At 66.3% G+C, this 18,716-nt stretch overlaps 4 protein-coding genes across 7 annotated transcripts; 3 read left to right on the top strand and 1 right to left on the bottom strand.

Annotated features, from left to right (window-relative positions):
* The first annotated feature begins 7,577 nt into the window (after positions 1-7,577).
* On the top strand, positions 7,578-8,693 carry SP6 (Sp6 transcription factor). The gene has a single exon (XM_052700154.1). It carries the CDS (start codon positions 7,608-7,610, stop codon positions 8,679-8,681), a length of 1,074 nt encoding a protein of 357 aa, XP_052556114.1. The 5' UTR covers positions 7,578-7,607; the 3' UTR covers positions 8,682-8,693.
* A 2,358-nt stretch (positions 8,694-11,051) lies between these two features.
* On the top strand, positions 11,052-13,648 carry SCRN2 (secernin 2). 4 transcript variants are annotated; one of them, XM_052700129.1, is made up of 8 exons: positions 11,052-11,116; positions 11,336-11,620; positions 11,720-11,901; positions 11,976-12,175; positions 12,297-12,512; positions 12,593-12,758; positions 12,832-13,009; positions 13,123-13,648. In XM_052700129.1, exons 2-8 carry the CDS (start codon positions 11,450-11,452, stop codon positions 13,279-13,281), a joined length of 1,272 nt encoding a protein of 423 aa, XP_052556089.1. In that variant the 5' UTR covers positions 11,052-11,116; positions 11,336-11,449; the 3' UTR covers positions 13,282-13,648. The 4 variants fall into 4 exon arrangements, with proteins under 4 accessions (XP_052556089.1, XP_052556090.1, XP_052556088.1 ...); XM_052700128.1 differs by having other exon boundaries at positions 11,107-11,159; XM_052700130.1 differs by having other exon boundaries at positions 11,100-11,620.
* A 33-nt stretch (positions 13,649-13,681) lies between these two features.
* LRRC46 (leucine rich repeat containing 46) lies at positions 13,682-16,687 on the bottom strand. Its single transcript, XM_052700133.1, has 8 exons — positions 16,396-16,687; positions 16,224-16,320; positions 16,042-16,150; positions 15,634-15,680; positions 15,333-15,442; positions 14,542-14,611; positions 14,158-14,330; positions 13,682-14,015 (listed from the first exon to the last, which is right to left on the bottom strand). Exons 1-8 carry the CDS (start codon positions 16,514-16,516, stop codon positions 13,690-13,692), a joined length of 1,053 nt encoding a protein of 350 aa, XP_052556093.1. The 5' UTR covers positions 16,517-16,687; the 3' UTR covers positions 13,682-13,689.
* A 66-nt stretch (positions 16,688-16,753) lies between these two features.
* Positions 16,754-18,672, top strand: MRPL10 (mitochondrial ribosomal protein L10). Its single transcript, XM_052700134.1, has 5 exons — positions 16,754-16,850; positions 16,939-17,120; positions 17,236-17,400; positions 17,484-17,628; positions 18,019-18,672. Exons 1-5 carry the CDS (start codon positions 16,772-16,774, stop codon positions 18,273-18,275), a joined length of 828 nt encoding a protein of 275 aa, XP_052556094.1. The 5' UTR covers positions 16,754-16,771; the 3' UTR covers positions 18,276-18,672.
* The last annotated feature ends 44 nt before the right edge of the window (positions 18,673-18,716 follow it).

Below are 18,716 nucleotides of genomic sequence, written 5' to 3'. Positions count from 1 at the left end.
GCTCCGCCAATGGGAGCGAACTGACAATATGACGGACGGAAGCGGAGATCCAATGGGAGGGAGAATCTCTGATTAGCATCTCCACTGGCCAATGAGAGCGTGCGGAGCCCATCACCATCCTCTGATTGATTGACAAGGTCCTGAGGCAGGAAGGCGGATTTCCTCCTGGGCGGGAGCTGCCAGAAAACAGTCTCACGGTTGGCTACCACCAGTATGATTGACAAGGAGAGAGACCAACAGGAGGAGCGGGGGTGCTCCGCGCCGCCCGGGATTGGCTGCGCGCCCGGCGGCGGATCCCGTCGCTTTCAGCCCGGTGAGGGCGCGGGGTCCCGGTAGGGCCGTACCGGGACGCGTCCCTGCTGCTGGGGATCCGCCGAACTCCGACCAGCGGCGACGTTCCTCACTACCGCCCGAACGCGGGGCCGGGCCCGCAGCGCTGAAGCCCCCGCGGTTCTCCCGGTGCCCCCGGAGGCCGAGGGGGGGTCCCAGCCGGTGCCCGCCCTCCTCCGGCCCCCGTTGGCCCGGCCCCCCCCGCTGGAGCCAAATAATTGCTCGGCGCTTTGTTGTGCGGTGTCTATGGCCGCGGGGCCTCCATTTGTGGGAACTTGCTGCGGCGAGTGCCTCCCTTCTAATTACCACCCCCTCCTCTCTCTCTGCTTACTCACAGCGCCCGGCCCCGCCGCCTCCGACCCCCGCCCCGGCCCCCCGGTACCGACCGAGACTGGGGGTCCCCGAGGCAGCGCAGCTTCTGAGAGGAAACCCATCAACAAAATGGAGTGGGGATCCTGGGGCGCGGGGATGTACAGCTCATCCACGTCCCGTGTCAGACCCACATCCCGTGTCAGAGCAGCGTCCCATTTCAGACCCACATCCCACCCAGCATCCCCCTCCCCCACAGCCTGGCACTGCATTCAGGTACCCCCAGTGCTCCCCTGGCACCATTTTGCCCAATGGGGGGACGAGGGGCAGCTGCCTGCATTGCCCACCCTGCGCTGCCCACGCTGTGCTGCCCACGCTGCCCACACTGCACTCCTGCCCAAACGAGTCCCAGCCTGCCGCTCCCTGCCTCAGTTTCCCCAGGCAAGCAGTGACGCCAGCTTTCGGCTGCAGGCCCGGCACGGATGCAAGCAGGCACACGGGGATGGGGATGTCCTTGCCGTGGGTTGAGGGAGTAAACGTGGGTGGGTTTGGCATGGTAAAGGGAGAAGGTTTCCTGGCACTGGGATCCCTCAGCTCTTTGTCCAATGTCCTTGTCCCCAGTGTGTTCGGCTGGGACACGGGGACAAGGGGCTCTGTAGTGAGGCACAGCATGGGACTGCGCAGATCAGCGCTGTGACATGGGGACATGGGGACACAGCTCCATGCAGAGAGGCTGGGAGGGCTCACAGCGAGGCAGGGGACAGAGACATGCAGAACAGCACCAGGACACACAACAGGGCCCCAGCCGGGAGCCCTGCAGGACCTGGAGCTGTTGTGTGGGGGGAGGGCATGCTGTTCCCTGTGGGTCCCCATCCCCACAGCTCCCCATCCCCACAGCTACCTAGCCCCAGCCCCCTCTAGCCATCCCCATGCCCGGGGCTGCTGGCAGCTGCTCAGAGCCCACATGCAATTAAGGCAATTAGGGCACCTCCGCAGCCCGCCAGCCCATCTCTGCTGAGATCATTAAACCATTCTTAATGATTTCTTCGAAGAATTAGCAGGCGGTTTGCAGAGCCCCTGCCGGGGGGGTGGCAAAGCCAACCTGGGGACGGGGACGGTTCCGTCACCGCTGCCTGGGGGCCCTGACGTCAGCCCCGCGCTGCTTCCACACCTTTGATCCACGCCATGCACCAAACCTGTTCCTGCATGGCTGGGCCAGCCCTGCCCCCCCCCCCCCACGCTCCTGGGGGCTCCGTGCATGGGGAGGAGGCGGCGATGGCACGACCCGGTGGCACCTGTCCGTGGTGTGGCTGCATCTCCAGCGCAGCCACGTGTCCCCATCCACATCCCCAAAGCAACCATCGCGTCCCCAGTGCACCCATACATCCCCATCCCTGGAGCAGCCACATCCCCAGTGCGGCCGCGCGTCCCCATCCCCCAATCAGCCACACGTCCCCAGTTGTGGCTGTGTGTCCTTATCTCTCTGGCTGCTCCCCTCTGCCGTGCCAGCAGGGTTTCCTCGCGTGGTGACGGCCGGGCGGACGCAGATATGCAGGGAGATTAAGTGAGGCTCATTAAAATCCAGGCTTGAATCATCGCGGACTGTCAGCTCCTCGCGGGGCAGGGGAGGCTGTCGTGCTGCAAAGGTTGAATCCCGACAGCAGTTCCTGCTCAGGTGAGAAATGCAGCCCCGGGGCACGCTGCCACCTGGCACGGCCGCGGGCAGAGGAGAGCATCGCGATAATCCCAGAGATATCTTTGTGTAGGGCCCTTGTGGGGGACCCATAGGGCAGCAGCGGGAAGCCTGTGGGGTGGGGGAAGGACAGGGACCTTGCTGTGCCCTGAGCTCCGTGCCAGGCACGGGGACAGGGACGGCACGGGGACGCTGTGCCGTGGGTGCTGGGGGTCCCAAGGGTTTCAGGCACTCGTCTCACTCACAGACCCCTTCGCTCCGGCTTTGTGGGCGCACAGGGCCAAGGTCAACCCCATCCACTGCCCCCCCAGGTCCACGTGTGCCGTCATCCCCAGCGCCGTGCCTGGAGCTGCGCCACTGCCGGCAGCACAGCCCCCCCCAGGGCCGTCTGGGTGCAGATCCAGGCGCCTGTCTGAGCCCCCCCAGGGGACTCCCCTGAGGCCGAGGCGATCCAGACGGCGCAGCCCCATGGGATGGGATGGGACCGGCTGCCATCACCGCAAGGCAACCCCTGCACAGCCCCCCCCTGGAACCTGCTGGCAGGCACCCGGCTCAGCACCCGGCACCTTGGGCAGGTGCAGGCACACAGGGGTGCAGGCACACAGGGGTGCAGGCACACAGGGGTGCAGGCACACAGGGGTGCAGGCACACAGCACGGCACACACGGCTGGCAGCACACACTGCTGCACACACGCAGACGTTCGTGCACCGCTCGGTTCCCAGCGTCCCTCCAGCCCCGCTCCCCTCACAGATCCCAATTTGTTTTATGACAGCAAAGGAAATTGCCGTCAGTTCCCCACAGCCGGGAGCCCTTTGAAGTGCTCTGCCCAGGGGCCGGGAGGGGCCTCCCCCTCCTCCTCTGCCCCCCCCCCCCCCTCCCCACCGACCCCCCATCCTTCTCTCTCTCCTCGAGCCGGGGGACACATCTCCTCCTCCCCCATCCTTCTGTACCCTTCCATTTCCAGATGGGCACAGGGCTGCTCCCACCTCTTGCGGGGCTGTGCCTCATCACTCCCCCCCCCCCCCCCCCCCGTCACCCCCAGCTGCTATTTAGGGGCCACAAACCCCTGCTGAGCCCTGGGGGCCCGGCCCTGGGTCGCAGCACCCATCAGCCGGAGCAGCTCCAGCGCACGGAGGGATTCGAGGCATTTTCCTCTTTGCCTTGTAATTTATGCAAATGGGCTCTGTAATTAGCCGTAATTTCAAGGCACTGCTCGGGGTTTCAGACGTTCCATGGCAAGGAGATGAACCCCCCCTTCCCGCATCCGCCATCCTCCTGCATGAGAGTCATTCCTTCCATGGGTGGTCCCAACAAAGTGCTGCTCATGGCAGTTCCAGGAACCCCTGCCCTGTTCAGGCCCTGCTCCAGCCCCATCCTCCCAAGCCCCCCAGTCCCCTGTTGCTGCACCAGGGGGTCACACCATACCTGATCCTTGCTCTGCAGCACACTCTTGGCCATGTCTTGGTGTCCCACGGTGTCCCATAGGGAATCCAAAGGCGCTGATGGAGCGAGGAATTGCAGAGGGGGGGGGCAACCCCACTGCGATCCGTGGGACCGGAGCCCTCATCAGGACTGATCTGTTCCCATTCCACCAATCCCAGAGGAATGGGGAGGCTGGGACCCTGCAGTCAAGGGACGTGAGATGCGCTGCCACGTGCACCGCGCACGGGAAAAACACAGCGGTTCCCCCAACAGCTGAGCGACCTGGGGGCTGCATCCCCACCACCCACCTCCACCCATCGGGGGGCTGCAACCAGGATCAGGACTGGGGCTGGGATCCCCCTGCATCCCTCCACGTGCCCTATGTGGATCCACGGCCCTGTGCACACTTGAGGCCACGTCTTTAGGGCCGGCAGCGGCTCACCCCATTGCCGCCCATCCCCTCCACGCCGGGCGTCCCCGCGGTGCGGCAGAGCCGGGGGTCACCGCGCTCCTCCCCCCACCCTCAACGGCGTTTCGGCGGCGGCGGCAGCGCCGTCCCATCCCTGCACGCTCTGCCGGGACCCACGCGATGATGAAAACCAGGAGAGTTTCCCCCAAGGCAAAGGAGTTCCCGCACCCGCCGCCCGGCCGGGCGCTTGGCAAGCACCGGGAGCTGCGGGCTCCCACGCACCGCATTGGCCAGCAGGGCTGCGGGTGGGCTTCCGGCTCCAGCAGGGCGCTGGCGTACAGGGATACCCTCCCTGATGGCTTTGCAGTGCCCAGCAGCCAGCCCTGCTCCGCGACGGGGACGTTGGCTGGAGAAATGGGGTCGTGACACCCAAGCTGCTCCATTGAGGTGATGCCACCTGGGAGTCCCGTCCCCCCCCCCGCCCGGGGTCCCGGCAGCTCCTGGTGCTCACAGCCTCCATAGGGACTGGGATGGGGCCAGGAGGGTTGGAGCCCACAGCTGAGTATGGACGGGCTGCCACTCAGCTCTTTGAGCTGCATCTGGGGCACGGTGGGATGTCTGTACCCCACTCTGATTTGCCATGCATCCATCGCCAGCCCTGACACGTCCATGTCCCATCCACCCCACGGCACAGGGATGAGTGGGGACACTGCGTCCCCTCTGGTGGCACCCGTGGGGCAGGGGCTTGTCACCACGCGGGGGGCTACAGGGCTGTCCAGGCTGGGCCGGCTGCCGACGGGGCACAGGAGGGCGGAAGGAGGAGGGCGGCCATAGGCTCAGGAGGGAGGAGGTGGTTGTTGCTTTCTTCTTTTAATTACCCCCTGTTTGCGGTGTCTGCTGCGAACTTCCCGTCCCCTCCCTCCGCTTTCATGCGCCGGATCCCGAGCTGGGGACGAGGCTGCTGTCAACCGCCCAGGCTCTGCCTCCAAGGGTTAAAATCACCTGGGCCAGGTATAGGGGTGGAGCTGGGAAGGTGGGGAGGGAGGGAAGAGCCGGCGCGCGGCCGGGACCCACCATTCCTGCTCGCCCGGCCCAGTGGGTGCCCGGTCCCTGGGGAACCGTGCGGGTCCCTCGGGGGTCCCTCGGGAGCCAGAGCCGCCCGCCCGCCCCCGCCGATGAGGACGGAGCCGCCGGGAGCTCGTTGCTGCCCTTAGACCCGTACGTACCGCGCGGCGCCCCGACGGCACCGGCACCGCTCCGGTGGTCCCGAACGCGGGGATCCCGGTAACTGCGCTTGGGAACGGGACCGCGCCGCTCCCCGCTTTGCCCGAGACCCCCCGCGATCCTCCCGGCCCCCGCCGTTCCCGCTGCAGTCCGGTCCCCGCTTCGGGCTGCGGCTCTCGGGACAACCGGGGCCCCCTCCGCTCCGCCCCGCCCCGCTCCGCCGCGGCCCCGGGGAGTTTCGCTGCGGTGCGCGGAGCCCCAAACCGCGGCATCGCCCCGCAGCGCCGGGATCGCCCCCGCAACCCCGGCGCTGTTCCAAACCCGCGGCATCCCCCGAACTCGCGGTATCCTCACGCGTGGAGCTCCGCGGGGTTGCGGGTGTCCGGCCGGGCGCGGGCCGAGGGCAGCGGCTGCCGCCCATCCCCGCCGCGGGGCGCGGCCCCGGCTGCGAGTCGGGCAGAGCCGCTCTGCCCAGCCCGGCCCGTGACTCAGAGCGCATCACCGCCGCTGCCTCAGTTTCCCTGCGGTGGAACGGCCGCCGCGTCGCCGCCGAACCGCGCCAGGGAGGGACAGCGCGTGGCCCCCGGGCTTCTGCCGTCATCTTCGGATGGAAAAACGCCACCGGAGCGCCTCCGTGGCCGGGCGCGGTGGGACGGGGCTGTGGGCTCTGCCCCATGGTTGAGGGGTGTGCGGTGGGAGCTGCCCGGCACCCGCGCTTTCCTTCTGCCTCCGGCTCCTTCTTTTGGTTTTGGGCACCGGGGGGATCGGGCTCGCGTTGCTGGACCCCCCGTTCCCAGCTCCGTGTGGCCCCACGCGACGTTGGTGGCTGCCCCATACCCTGCGATGGGCCGTGGGGCCCCGGTGCGGTCTCAGTCCCCGCTGGGTGCCAGCCCTCACCCCTCTGCTGTCGTCCCCCAGTGGTGCGGACGGTCCTCGGAGTGTTGGGGACGATCGATACCAACCCTCCCCCACGGGGCGGAGCAGAGCCGAGCGCAGGTGGGGAGCAGCACCCCCAGCCCTTGGGGGGGCTCATGCTCCAGCTCGGGGCTTCTATAGCAGGTGGAGATGGGGCTCCATTGGATGGGGGGGGGCTTTGGTACCGTGGGGTCCCCCACCTCAGAACCGGGGAAAGCAGCGTCCCCACGGGGCTGGGGGCTGCCCCGGGGATCTCCAATGCTGGGGCGCCATGGCGCTGGGGATGGAGGCTGTGCAATACGGCCCGAAAGCATCACTGCATCCCTGGGGGTTTTGTCCCCATCCCACAGTGGGGGTGGTGGGAGGCAGTGCGGCTTCGCTCCCATCGCCCTGGAGGTGTTGGGAAGGGGCTGCGGGTGGAGGGGGGTGGGGAGGAGGTCCGGGCACCGGTGGGAAACCGGGGAGGGGGGGCGGGAGCCGGTGGCGGCAGGTGGATTTCAACACCGGGGTGGGGCCGGGCCCCCGTGGGGTTTGTGCGGCTCCGGTGAGTCACGGCTGCGCTGCGGGGAGCAGTGGGTGCCCGGGGGCTGCGGGTGCGTGGCCGGGGGCGAAAGCAGCCCCGAGCCCGGCTTCAAAGCGGTGCCGGCGGCCGAGCCCCAAGGCTCCCTGCCCTGTCCCGCTGCCATCCGGCCCGGAGCTGCGTGTCCCCCCGGCTGCGTTCCGCCCCCACAGCAGCGCATGGGCTCGTGGGTGCCGTGTTCCTGTGCTGTAGGGTGAGGCTTTGGGGCTCGGCCGGGCGGTGGGGCAGGATTTAGGGCACTGCACCCCGCAGTGCTGCGTTTGGGGGACGCGCGGCACGGAGGTGACGAGGCAAAGCCCCGTGGCTTCCTCAGCTTTGGGAATTCGGGAGCAGGTCTGTAGGGACGGCGCCTGGGGACCGGTGGGGTGCTGCTATCCGGTACCGTCCAGGTGTCACACCGGGTGCGTGGTGGGGAAATGCCCTCAGTGGGGTTACGGGTGCTGGGGACGCTGCCTCGGTGGGGCCGGCACCCATAGCATAGCGTGATCCATGCATGGGAACTGCTGCCTGCCTCATCTTCCCTCTGTGCGAGGACGGGAATCGGGGCCACCACCGGTGTCAGCCCCACACGTGGCCATGGGGACACACCGGGGGGGGCGGGTTGGGAAGGGGCCCGCTGGGGCTCAGGGCACGTCCACTTCTCACCGCTCTTCTCTCCCCCATCGCTCCCCCTCCCCCGGCCCCGCAGGTCTGTCTGCGCCTCCGCCCGCGCCGCCGTCCGGCAATGCTCACGGCTGTCTGCGGCTCTCTTGGGAACCAGTCCTCCGACGCGCCCCGCGCCTCGCCGACCCCCCTGGACCTGCAGCCGTTGCAGCCCTTCCAGCCCCCCCCGCCGGGCGCCGACTTCGCCTCTCCGCTGCCTCCCCCGGAGCTGCCGTTGCCGGGCCCCGACGTCGCCTTCGCCGCTCCAGGCGCCTACGATCCCCATGGCCCCCCGCGGATAGAGCTGCCCCCCGACGGCCCCGCCGCCCCCGGTTCCTACGCCAAGCTGCTGCAGGCGGCCCCCCCGGACATGGCGCACCCCTACGAGCCCTGGTTTCGGCCCCCCCATCCCGCTCCCTCCGGAGAGGAGGGGGGAGTCAACTGGTGGGACCTCCACGCCGGGGCCAGTTGGATGGAGCTGCCCCACACGCAGGGGGGTCTCCAGGTGCCCGCGCCCCCCGGCCTGCAGCCGCCCCTGGGGGGGTACGGAGGAGGCGAAGCGCAGCTCTGCGCTCCCCCCGCCCATCTGCTGCCCCCCGCCCAGCACCTGCTGGGGCCGGAGGGGGCGAAGGCGTTGGAGGGTCCCCCCCAGCCCGAAGCGGAGGGAGGCGGGCGGGCCAAAGGGGGCCGCCGAGCGGTGCCGCGGGGCGGGGGGCAGGCGGCGTGCCGTTGTCCCAACTGCCAGGAGGCGGAGAGGGGGGGGCCGTGCCCCGAGGGCTCCAAGCGCAAACACCTGCACAACTGCCACATCCCGGGCTGCGGCAAAGCGTACGCCAAGACCTCGCACCTGAAGGCGCACCTGCGCTGGCACAGCGGCGATCGCCCCTTCGTCTGCAACTGGCTGTTCTGCGGGAAGCGCTTCACCCGCTCCGACGAGCTGCAGCGGCACCTCCAGACCCACACGGGCACCAAGAAGTTCACCTGCCCCGTCTGCGGCCGCGTCTTCATGCGCAGCGACCACCTGGGCAAGCACATGAAGACCCACGACGGCGGCAAGGAGGGCGGAGAGCCCGACGTCAAGGGGAGCAACGAGCCGCCGGGGGGCAAAGGGGGCAAACGGGAGCCCGAGGGGGGCACGGCCGCCCCCACAAACTGAGCGGGTGCCGCGGATGGGCGAGGGGGGACGGCGACCCTCGGGGCTGGTCTCCGGGGGGGGCTGCCGCTGCTCGGTGCCGCTCGGTGCCCCGGTGGGAGCGGCGATGCCCGCGGGCGGTTTCGCTCGTCCCGCGCCCGCTTTCCACCTCCCCCCCCCTCCTCCCTCCTTCCACTCCGGTTTCCCCAATGGTATTTTGGGAGCTGCTGGCTGGCGGCTCGGGAGGAACATCAATGGGAGCCGAGGAGCCGGAGCTGCCCAGGCACGTCCGGCCGAGAGGGGCGGAAAGAGAGGGAGAAAGCGAGAGAAAGCCCCGAGCCCTCAGCCCTGGAGCGTGGCTGCAGCCCCGCGGCCCCTCCCGTGCAACCCCCCCAAACGCTCCGGGCTTCAGCCCCGCGACCCCGCTGGGTTTCAGCCCCCATTGCCATGGCGCTGCGTGGGGCCGGGGGTCTATTTCTCCACGCGGGTCCCATAGCCCACCCTATTGGAGCCTCATACGGGGCGAGAGGGGGCTGCAAATCCCTCTTTCTTTTCTTTTCTTTTTTTTTTTTTTTGGCCTCCATTTGGCCCAAACGGATGGGATGGATGTGGGGAGGGGGCGAATACGGGGAGGGGGACGACCCAAATTGAGGCCGAAAAAAAAGAAAACAAGAAAAGAAGGGGGGGGGGGGAGGGAAAAGAAATAATAATAATCCTGCTTGAATGTGAGTTGGGGGGGGGAGGTGGGGGATGCTGTCAGGCGGCGCTCGGCGGGTGGTTGCCCAAGCGCCCGCCTGCAGCTTTCCCACACCCACCGCCGCCGCGGCCCCGGGCGGGAAGCGCGGAGCGGCCGCGGCCCCGGGAGAGCCGGGATGGCCGCATTCCACCGCCCGCCGGTTCTCCCCCCCCCCCCCCCCCCATCCTACCCCCCCTCATCCCGGCACTCGCGGCCGCTCCTCCCCGGGGACCCCGCGCCCTCCCCCCCCTCCCCATCCGTGCATGCTGCCCGTCCCTGGGCTGTCCCAAGCCGCGGACCCCTGTAATTTCAGGGCTCCCCCCCCCCCCCTTGTGCATGCTGCCCGCCCCCCCGGGACCCCTCCTCCAGGGACAGCCGCCCGTCCCCCTGTGCATGCTGCCTGTCCCCCCCCCCCCCCCCCCCGGGGACCCCGTAGCCATCCCGTCCCAGGTCCCTGCATCTCTCAGCAGGGACCCCCCATGTTCTTCCCCCTCCTCCCCCCCCCCGGTCATCCCGAGTCCACCCTTCACCTCCCTTCCCCCACGAAGTGTTCTGTGGGGGGATCTTTTGGGTCTTATCCCCTTCCCCCCCCACCTCCCAAATTGTGGCTGAGCCCCATGGATAAAGAAGGAGACACTGAACGTGGGGGGGAGGGGAGGGGGAAGGCAGCACTGGGGCTGGGCTTGGGCTGATGGACCCCCGGCTTTGCCCCGCTGGGTCACAGCCGTCGGGGATGCGGGGAGGGGTGGATTGGGGCTCCGTGGGGACCGTGGCCGGAGCTCAGGGTGCCCCGGGGTCCTGGGGGAGGGGTGGGGGGGAAAGGTGTGGAGGTGAAGTCGAGCGGGGTCCGTGCCCAGAGGGCGCCCCGCGGATCTTCGGGTTTCGAGTGTTTTATTATTATTATTAATTATTAATTATTATTATTAATATTATTATTTTATTAAGGTGAAGCCAGGCTTTGCCACCCGCTCGGGGTGGACGGCTCCGGGTGAAGATGTAGCCACGGCCTTTCGTGCTGGGGAGGGGGGGGGTCCCTTCCCTGTGCTGTGTCCCCCCTCCCCCTTCAGGAGCCCACCCCGAGGTGAAGTCTCGGTGGGCTCCGGGCCCCAAATGCGCTCTGTCCCCGCCTCCCCCCCCCCCGCTCCCCGCCGCCGCAGCGATGGGGCAACGGGAGGCGGCGGCACCGGGTGGGGAGGCCGGAGCCCGGCCCCCGCCCGCCGAAACCTGTCGGGCCGGCTGCGGCGTGGGGTGCCGGCCCCGAACTGCCCCCGCGCCGCGTCCCCCCCCCGAGCACCGCCCCGGGGCGGGGAGGAACCGGCAGCGCCGGCCCCGGGATCCCCCGCCCAACCTCGCCCGGGCCGGGGGCGGCCGAGGAGCTGCGGGGGGAGCGAGAGGGGGGTCCGCGCTGCGGGAGGCTGCGGGGCTGGGGCTCGTTTTGTACCGGAATAAAGCGCGTTTTTCCACGGCCCGGTTCTCCGTCTCCTATTTTTTTTTTTGAGGGGGACGTCCGGCAGGGTCTCATCCTTCATCGCTGGGCGCCATCGGACCGGGCTGCACCGAAGGGGGGGTGGCGCGTCCCGGTGCCACCGCCCTGCGACCTCCGGCCACCGGGCGCCGCCGTCGGCAGAACGGAACGGGACGGGGCGGGCGGGGACGAGGAGGGCGGAACCGGGAGTCGAGGGGAGGAGACGGCACGGAGGCGGCGGCAGGTCCGGGGCCGGAGGTCCGGTAACGGGAATCGTCCGGGTCGGGAGTCCGGTAACGGGGTTGGTGCGGGGGGTCCGTTCCCGGTCGGTGCGGGGGTCCCGGTTCGTGCAGAGCTGCCGGGCTCCCAGACAGGAGATGCTGGGGAAGGTGCTCCCCACCCCACCCCCCCCTTCACGTTCGGTGCTGTGCCCCAGAACTGGGGCCGCTGCTATCCCTGTCCCACCCCACACCGCAGGACCCCACCTTGTCCCACGGCTGCCAGCACCGAGGGGGACCCTGAGGACAGCTGCAGGATCCGGACGGACGGACGGACGGGGGGGTGACGCTGCCATCGGTGCCCCGGTTAAGGATGGCAGGCCGGGATCCCGCACCCTCATCCTGCGACTGCTTCGTGGCGCTGCCTCCGCACACCGCAGCGCCCGCTGTCGTCTTCGGCAAGAACGCCGACCGCCCGCGGCACGAAGTGCAAGAGATCGCCTACATCCCCTCCGCCGTCCACCGCCCCGGGGACAAAGTGCAGGTGAGAACCGTGCCAGGGCAGCGGCGTGACGGCTCTCGGCGTCCCCGTGCCAGCGGTGTGATGAGCGCGCTGGGTCTCAGCCCTGCCGTCTCCCCTCAGTGCACCTACATCGAGATCGAGCAGGTGGAGCGGACCCACGCGGTGGTGCTGAGCCGTCCTGCCTGGCTGTGGGGTGCCGAGATGGGTGCCAACGAGCACGGTGTCTGCGTGGGCAACGAGGGCGTATGGACCCGTGAGCCTGTTGGGGAGGATGAGGCGCTGCTGGGTATGGACCTGGTGAGGTGAGGAGCATCCCCTCATCACCCCGCAGTTCCCCTGGGGTGCACGTGGCCCATGGGGTGCCGCTGTGCTGCAGGCTGGGCTTGGAGAGGGGCGGCTCTGCCCGGGAAGCATTGGATGTCATCACGGCCCTGCTGGAGCAGCACGGGCAGGGTGGGAGCTGCAAGGAGGAGCCCACACCCTTTGTGTACCACAACACCTTCCTGCTGGCTGACCGCCACGAGGCCTGGGTGCTGGAGACGGCCGGCAGCTATTGGGCAGCGCAGCGGATCCGAGGTGAGCAGGCATCGGCGGTGGTGGGAGCCTGTGAGCGCACACTCAGCTTCAGGCAGGGTTAATTTGGGGAGCCCCATCCCCCGGGGTCTGCCCCACACCTGATGTACCCTGAGCTCCACAGAGGGCAGCCGCAATATCTCCAACCAGCTCAGCATCGGGACGGACATCACAGCTGAGCATCCGGGGCTGCGGCAGCGAGCCCAGAGCCAGGGCTGGTGGAGCGGGGCTGGCCAGTTCAGCTTTGCTGAGGTCTTCTCCCTGGCACAGCAGCCACCACGCATGGAGGCTGCCAAAACCCGCTATCGTGCTGGCAAGGAGCTGCTGCAGCAGCACGTAGGTGAGGACGGGGATGGGAAGAGCAGCCCCCAGCTTGCACCGTGGCAGCCAGCAGCGATGTGGATCTGCTTTGCCTACCAGGACGCATCACAGCAGAGACGTTCATGGCCATCCTGAGGGACAAGGACAGCGGCATCTGCGTGGACTCGGAAGGTTTCCGCACGGCGGGCAGCATGGTGTCCGTGCTGCCCCAGGACCCTGCCTTGCCCTGCGTCCATTTCTTCACAGCCACTCCGGACCCTTCCAGGTGAGGACTCCAGGATGATGAACACGAGACAGAGCCGTGCCCTGGGCTGAGCGTCCCTGCTGCTTTCCACCAGGTCCGTCTTCAAACCCTTCATCTTCGTACCTGGCCTTAAACCTGCACCGCAGGTGATTTCTCCCACCTTCCGTGACGACCCTGCCAAGAAGGTGCCACGCTTCCAGAGCGCCGTCGATCGGAGGCACGAGCTTTACCGCCGGCACCAGGCAGCGCTGGAGCTGATGGAGAAGGACCAGGTAGCAGCGAGCCCTTCCCGATGGCCCTCGTTCTGTCCCATGGCAACGTGGGAGGCGGTGGGATGTCCTGATGGCGCCCATCCTCAGCTTTATTTTGCCCCCAATCCCACCAGGAACGGGGCCGGGAGCTCCTGCAGACGCTGCGGGACCTGGAGAAGCAGGGCTTGGAGGCAGTGAATGGGCTGCTGGCAGGGAACGTGGCGCCAAGGCCGGAGGAGCTGGCTGAGCTCTTCTTCGACTGCGTGGATGCAGAGATGAAGTTTTACAAATAAACCCCACGCAGGTGGGTTAGGAGAGGAGAGGAGCTGAGGTCGGGCTCCAGCTCAGACCCCACAGCATTGTTCCCACCTGGGGGTGAGAAATCCTTCCTGGTGCCCCGTCCTGGTTCCTCGCCTCCTCTCGTTTTGGAGCTGTGGAGGGGAATGGCTCCACCAGCACCTCCAGCATCAATCAGTGCTTGTGGTGTGAAAGGGGGGTGCACGGAAGGGGGGGTAGGGTTCCCTTTCTCAGCTTGGCACGTTGCTCCCACCATTAGCAGAGCTGCTCACGTTCAGTCCCTCAGCAGAGGACCCAGCTGCTGGCTGCAGGGCTCTGCAGCAGACAGAGATCGACGTAAGAATAAAGAGGCTTTAATTCCAACTGCGCAGCACTGTGCTGGTGCCACATACCTGAGGTGCTGCCTATTTCCCTGCCCCTTTGGTACAAGGCTCCCCTTGCAGGGCTGTGGGCCAGGGCTGGCGTAGGATGGCAGCTGGTTTTGGCTTCTGGCTTTGTCCAGGCTTTGCCTGGGGATGGAGCTGAAACTGCCCAGGGCCAGGGGCTGTGCTGGTTCCTGGGCTGGGGGGCAGGCAGCTCTCTGTGCCCAGTGAGCACAGCGGTAAGGGGGGCAGCAGCAGAGCCCTGTGCTCCTGCAGCTCCCGCAGACGGGCCTGGTGTTCCTCCAGGGCCTCCCCCTGCCTCCTCCGAGAGCGCCCAGCCAGCTCCTGCTGCAGGTCTGTGAAGAAATCTGCCAGGGATGGTGGGAAGGAGGGAGAGAGGAATGAGAAGAGAGCTCGTCACAGCCAGCTGAGCTCCTTGGTGTTTGTGTGTCACCCATGGGGACACAGAGACCCCCAAGCATGCAGTGTGTCTTGCTTCAGTCTGGGCACCTTTGCCTGTGGTGAACGGGGCACCCAGCTCAGAGAACAACTCATCGTCGCTATCCTCGCTGCTGGAGCAATGTTTCTCCTCCTCTTTCTCATCTGGGACAGGATCCACGCAGCCATGGAGGGGCTGGGCGTCCAACTGCAGGAGATGGGGCAGGGCTGCCACCACCAGCTCCCTGCAAGCAGCAAGCAAACAGCAGACATTCCCCCACCGCACAGCATCGTGCTGGGAGAAGCAGCACAGCCCCCCCTGCCCCACCTGGGCAGATGCAGGCTCAGATTTCCTGGGTCTGGGGGAGGTGTTGAACACAACATTTGAGCTCACAGGGTTTGGGGGGCTCGCTCTCCCCCCCCCCCCTGCTCACCGTTGGGGCTTCCCCAACCCACCTGTAGCCGGGTTGGTGGGTGCATTCATTTCCTGTCAAGTCCAGGAGGCGGAGGCTGTGGGGCAGCTCATCTGCACACATCAAAGGAAGGAAAAAAGAGACTGAGAAGGGGGCTGAGCCCCACCTGCTCCGTGGAGCTGTGTGTGCAGCAAACCCTGCGTGCTGCTGCTGCGTCCTGGAGTGCTTCACACGCATTCCTGAGGCCACAGCCCTGCCGTGGGAAGCTGCCTCTCATCTCAAAGCTGGGGAAACTGAGGCAGGGAGGGAGGGGACACGTATTCCATACAATCTGATAGTGAGAAAAGAGGCCTTCTCCCTTTCCCAGACTGTCACTGTTGCCTTTCTCACATCTGTCTGCAAACAGAAGATAGCACACTAGAAACACTGCAGAAGAGCAGAAGGAAAATACCTCTCCATCCCTTCTCTTTGTGCCAAAAAACATCCAGGAGAGGATCCTCCCAGAAGGCTGAGGCAGTGTGAGCCTATCTGCACCATCTCTGCCTTGTAGGGGCAGGAAACACCTTCTGGGTCGAAGAGGTCTGGAGCAGTTCAGGTTGAGATTCCTGAGGCTGCCAGGAGCTGCTTTCCATGTTCTGCTGAAGCAGAACACAAGGTGGAAGCAGACACCTGGAGTTTGCTAGGGGAAAGGCTCACTCAAAGCCACCTGTGGGGCTCCCAGTGCCCTGCTGAGACACACATCCCAGCCCCAGGATGGCTGTGCTGCAGTTCTGCTGGGACCCAAGTGCTGCAGAGCACAGGGACAGGGCCAAGGCTCTGCTGGTGCCACCCCACCTGCATCCAGAGTCTGGATCTGGTTCTGGGACAGGTCCAGGAAGCGCAGGTGTTGCAGGGGCCGTAGGTTCTCCACCTTGCGGATGCAGTTTCCAGCCAGTGAGAGGAACCTGGGGAGCACAGGGAGGGCAGAAGCAGGAGCTGTGACCCCCCTCTGGAGATGGGACACTGTGGTCCCCAGGGTGACAGCCGTGCAGCACTGCTGCTCTGAGGATGGCAAACCCTTGTGACAAACCACTGCAAAGTCATCCTGTAACTTGAATGCTCCCTTGATCACATGCATCCCCTTAGTGGCACTCACTGCAGGTTGGGAAAGCAGTCCAGGTTCTCGATTTTCTCAATTCGGTTCTGGGGAAAAACAAAACAAAACAAAACAAAAAACTACAACACAACACCAAAACATGATTTTCTACTGCATGGAAAATCAGAGTTCAGGAGCACTCCAGAATCATTCCAATCTCATGTGCAACAACAGCGTTCACCATCTCCTCTAGGAGCTTTATGGAGAGGGCGTGGGGGCTGCATGGGAGCCCAGTAGAACTAAGGCTCCTCAGTTGGGTTTAGAAAAGCCAGAACCTCACTCAAATTATGTCATAGGAAGGGAGAACCGTAGGTCTCTCTGGCAGTGCTGGGGGCAGAACTGGGGGTGTTTATGCTGGCCCCAAAGGAGGCTGTTCCCCATAGGACCAGGCTCTGCCTGCTATCTTACCCGCTGCAGGTAGAGGCTGTGAATCCCCGGCAGACTCCCCAGCCTCCCAATGGTGCAGATATCCTCCCGGTCCAAGCGGATGGTCTGGAGGGCTGGCAGCTCCTCGGAGCTGGTGAAAGGATTGTTCTGAGGGAGGCTGTTGTGCCCACCCCCCACCTGCTGGTCTCCCCATGGTTTCTCACCAGCTCTCTGGTCTCACGGTCTCCCCCAGCCCAGGAAAGCTCCGTGCAGCCATAAGGCGGTCAGTGAGGGTCACCCCCAGGGACATCTGCTCACAGCCTAGAGGAAATCAGGCTCAGCAGCGGCTTCAATCCCCTGCATCCCAGTCAGCAGGCTCTGTGACGGCACACTCACCCCCAGGCAGAGCCTCCTCCTCCCCAGCCACGGTGGGTGCTGGCGAGCAGGATCTCTGTCCCCTCGTCGTGTCCTTGTGCTGTGCGGATAGGGGGATGCGCGGGAGGGCTGGGGCAGACATGTCGCCTCCGTGAGGGGAAAAGGCACCAGGTAGAAAGAGAGAGGCAGAAATGGGAGGGGAATAAACGGGGAGCGGGATCAGGCGGAAACAGGAGGGCCAGGGATGCGCCGGGCCGGGTGGGCAGCAGGCGCAGCCCAGAACACCGCGACCCACGAGCAGGCCGCAGCGCGCCGGTTGCTAAGAGACGGGACGCGCCGGAAGGAGCGCACCGGAAGGGGCGGGCCTTTACAGCACCCCGGCGCATGCGCGCAACCGATGCCCCGCCTCCCCACAAGGCTCCGCGCATCCGCGGCAAAGATGGCGGCGCTGAGCGGCCCTGCGCCGTGGCGGCGGGGTGAGTGCGGGGCCCGGGCGGGCACGGCGCTCCTTTCTGCGGCCCGGCTCCCTCCCTGCTCCTCCTGAGCGCTTCTCTGTCCCCGCAGGCTGGCTGCCCGCCCTGCAGCTCGTCCGGCGCGCCTCTAAGGCGGTCACCCGGCACTGGAAGGCCATGCACTTCCAGCGCCAGAAGCTGATGGCCGTCACCGAGTACATCGCGCCGAGGCCCGCCGTCCCCGAGCGCTGCCTGCCTGCTAAGAGGAAGGCGGAGAAGGAGGAGGAGGAGGAGGTAACGCTGGGCCGCCCCAGGAGCTGCGGGCTGCACACTGTAGGCCCCGTGCAGGCCCAGCGGTGTCCCCCAGGTGCCGGGCCGTGGCGCTCCCGTGGCTGCTTCCTCCCTGCAGGAGTACGGCTACGCCCGGCTGCTCCGGCGGCAGGTGGAGGAGGTGTTCCGGGACAACCGGATGGTCGCGGTGTGTCAATACAACTACATGCCCGGGGAGGACATGGTGCTGATGAGGCACTACCTGCGGAAGCACAATATTGAGGTCAAATTCGTCCTGAACGAGGTAGGGGGCTGGGGAAGCTGCAGGGCTCTCCCTGCTGCAGCCGCCAGGCCTCCTTCCCCACCACTGAGTGCTGCCTCCCACAGATCGTCCGCCCCGTGCTGTCCAAGTCTCGCTATAAGAACCTCCTCCCGCTCTTTGTGTCCCGCAATATCCTTCTGGTGAGCCCAGAAACGAAGGCCAAGGAGATGCTGCGGATCCTGAAGGGAGTGCCGCAGATCAACCTGCTGGGTGAGAGCCCGGGGCTCCTGCATGATGCAGCTGGGGGAGGAGAGGTTGGATATCAGGAACAGGTTCTTCACCAGAGGGTTGTGGGCATGGACCAAGCTGCCCAGATCATGGTACCGAGTTCAGGAAGCATCTGGATGGCATTCTTAGCCATGTGATCTTTGGGTGGTCCTGTGTGGATCCTTATGGGTCCCTTAAACCTCGGGATATTCTGTCATTCTTTGAAGTGGTTCCCCAGGCGTGAGGAGGAGATGGGGGCAGAGCAGCTGCTTGTGGGGTTGCAGCTGTCTCCTGTCCCCATCTTGGCAGCTTTCAATGCCAGGAGCTCCAGCACAAACACTTCAGTCCTCGCAGCACGCTGCTGCCCCTCAGCTGTGCCTGCTTCTCTTTCAGGTGCCTGCATTGACGACACCATCCTGAGCAGGCAGGGAGTGGAGAACTTTGCCAAGCTGCCCTCACTGGAGGCCTCGCAGGGGCAGACGCTGGGCGCCCTGGCACTCCTGCCCTCCCAGACGTGTTCCATGCTGCAGCACGGAGCCGCACACCTCACAGCACTGCTGGACGGGCACATCCACCAGCTGCAGGCTGGGGCTGGCAAGACAGAGAGCCCAGCAGGGACAGAGCCTGCCCAGAGCTCGGGGACACAGTGACACTCATCCCCAGCCCCCAGTTGTGCCCATTCACCAGCTGTGCTTGCAGGCAGGGCTTGGAGGTTCAGCCATGCGTGGGCAACCAGCAGTGGGTCTGAGTCTGGCCCAGCTCGTCCCTTCGTTCCACTCCAGTGCTCTCCATCCAGTCTGCATGCACCAGTGGCACATGGGGTCGGCCCAGCTGTGCTTTGGGTGCTGTGGGACGTGCTCAGGGAAGCTCTGGTTCTGACTGAAGAGGGCAGAGACCTGTGGCTGTGCTGGCATGGAAGACGTCCAATGCTCAGAGCCACCAGTGGCGTGCAGGAGTGTGCTGCAGCTCTCCCTGTATGGCAGGCATGGAGCTGAGCGCGTGGGGCTGCTGGCTGTTGCATTAAAGTTGGCTGCGTGGTGGTAGCGATCCTGGAGGCCTGGTTCATCTCTGGGAAGGGTGGGCTGGGGGTT

This window comes from Tympanuchus pallidicinctus, unplaced genomic scaffold, assembly GCF_026119805.1.
Source record: "Tympanuchus pallidicinctus isolate F22 unplaced genomic scaffold, pur_lepc_1.0 scaffold39, whole genome shotgun sequence".
Lineage (NCBI taxonomy): Eukaryota > Metazoa > Chordata > Aves > Galliformes > Phasianidae > Tympanuchus > Tympanuchus pallidicinctus.
The sequence above is the reverse complement of the archived record's forward strand: the minus strand, read 5'-3'. Positions and strand labels throughout refer to the sequence as shown.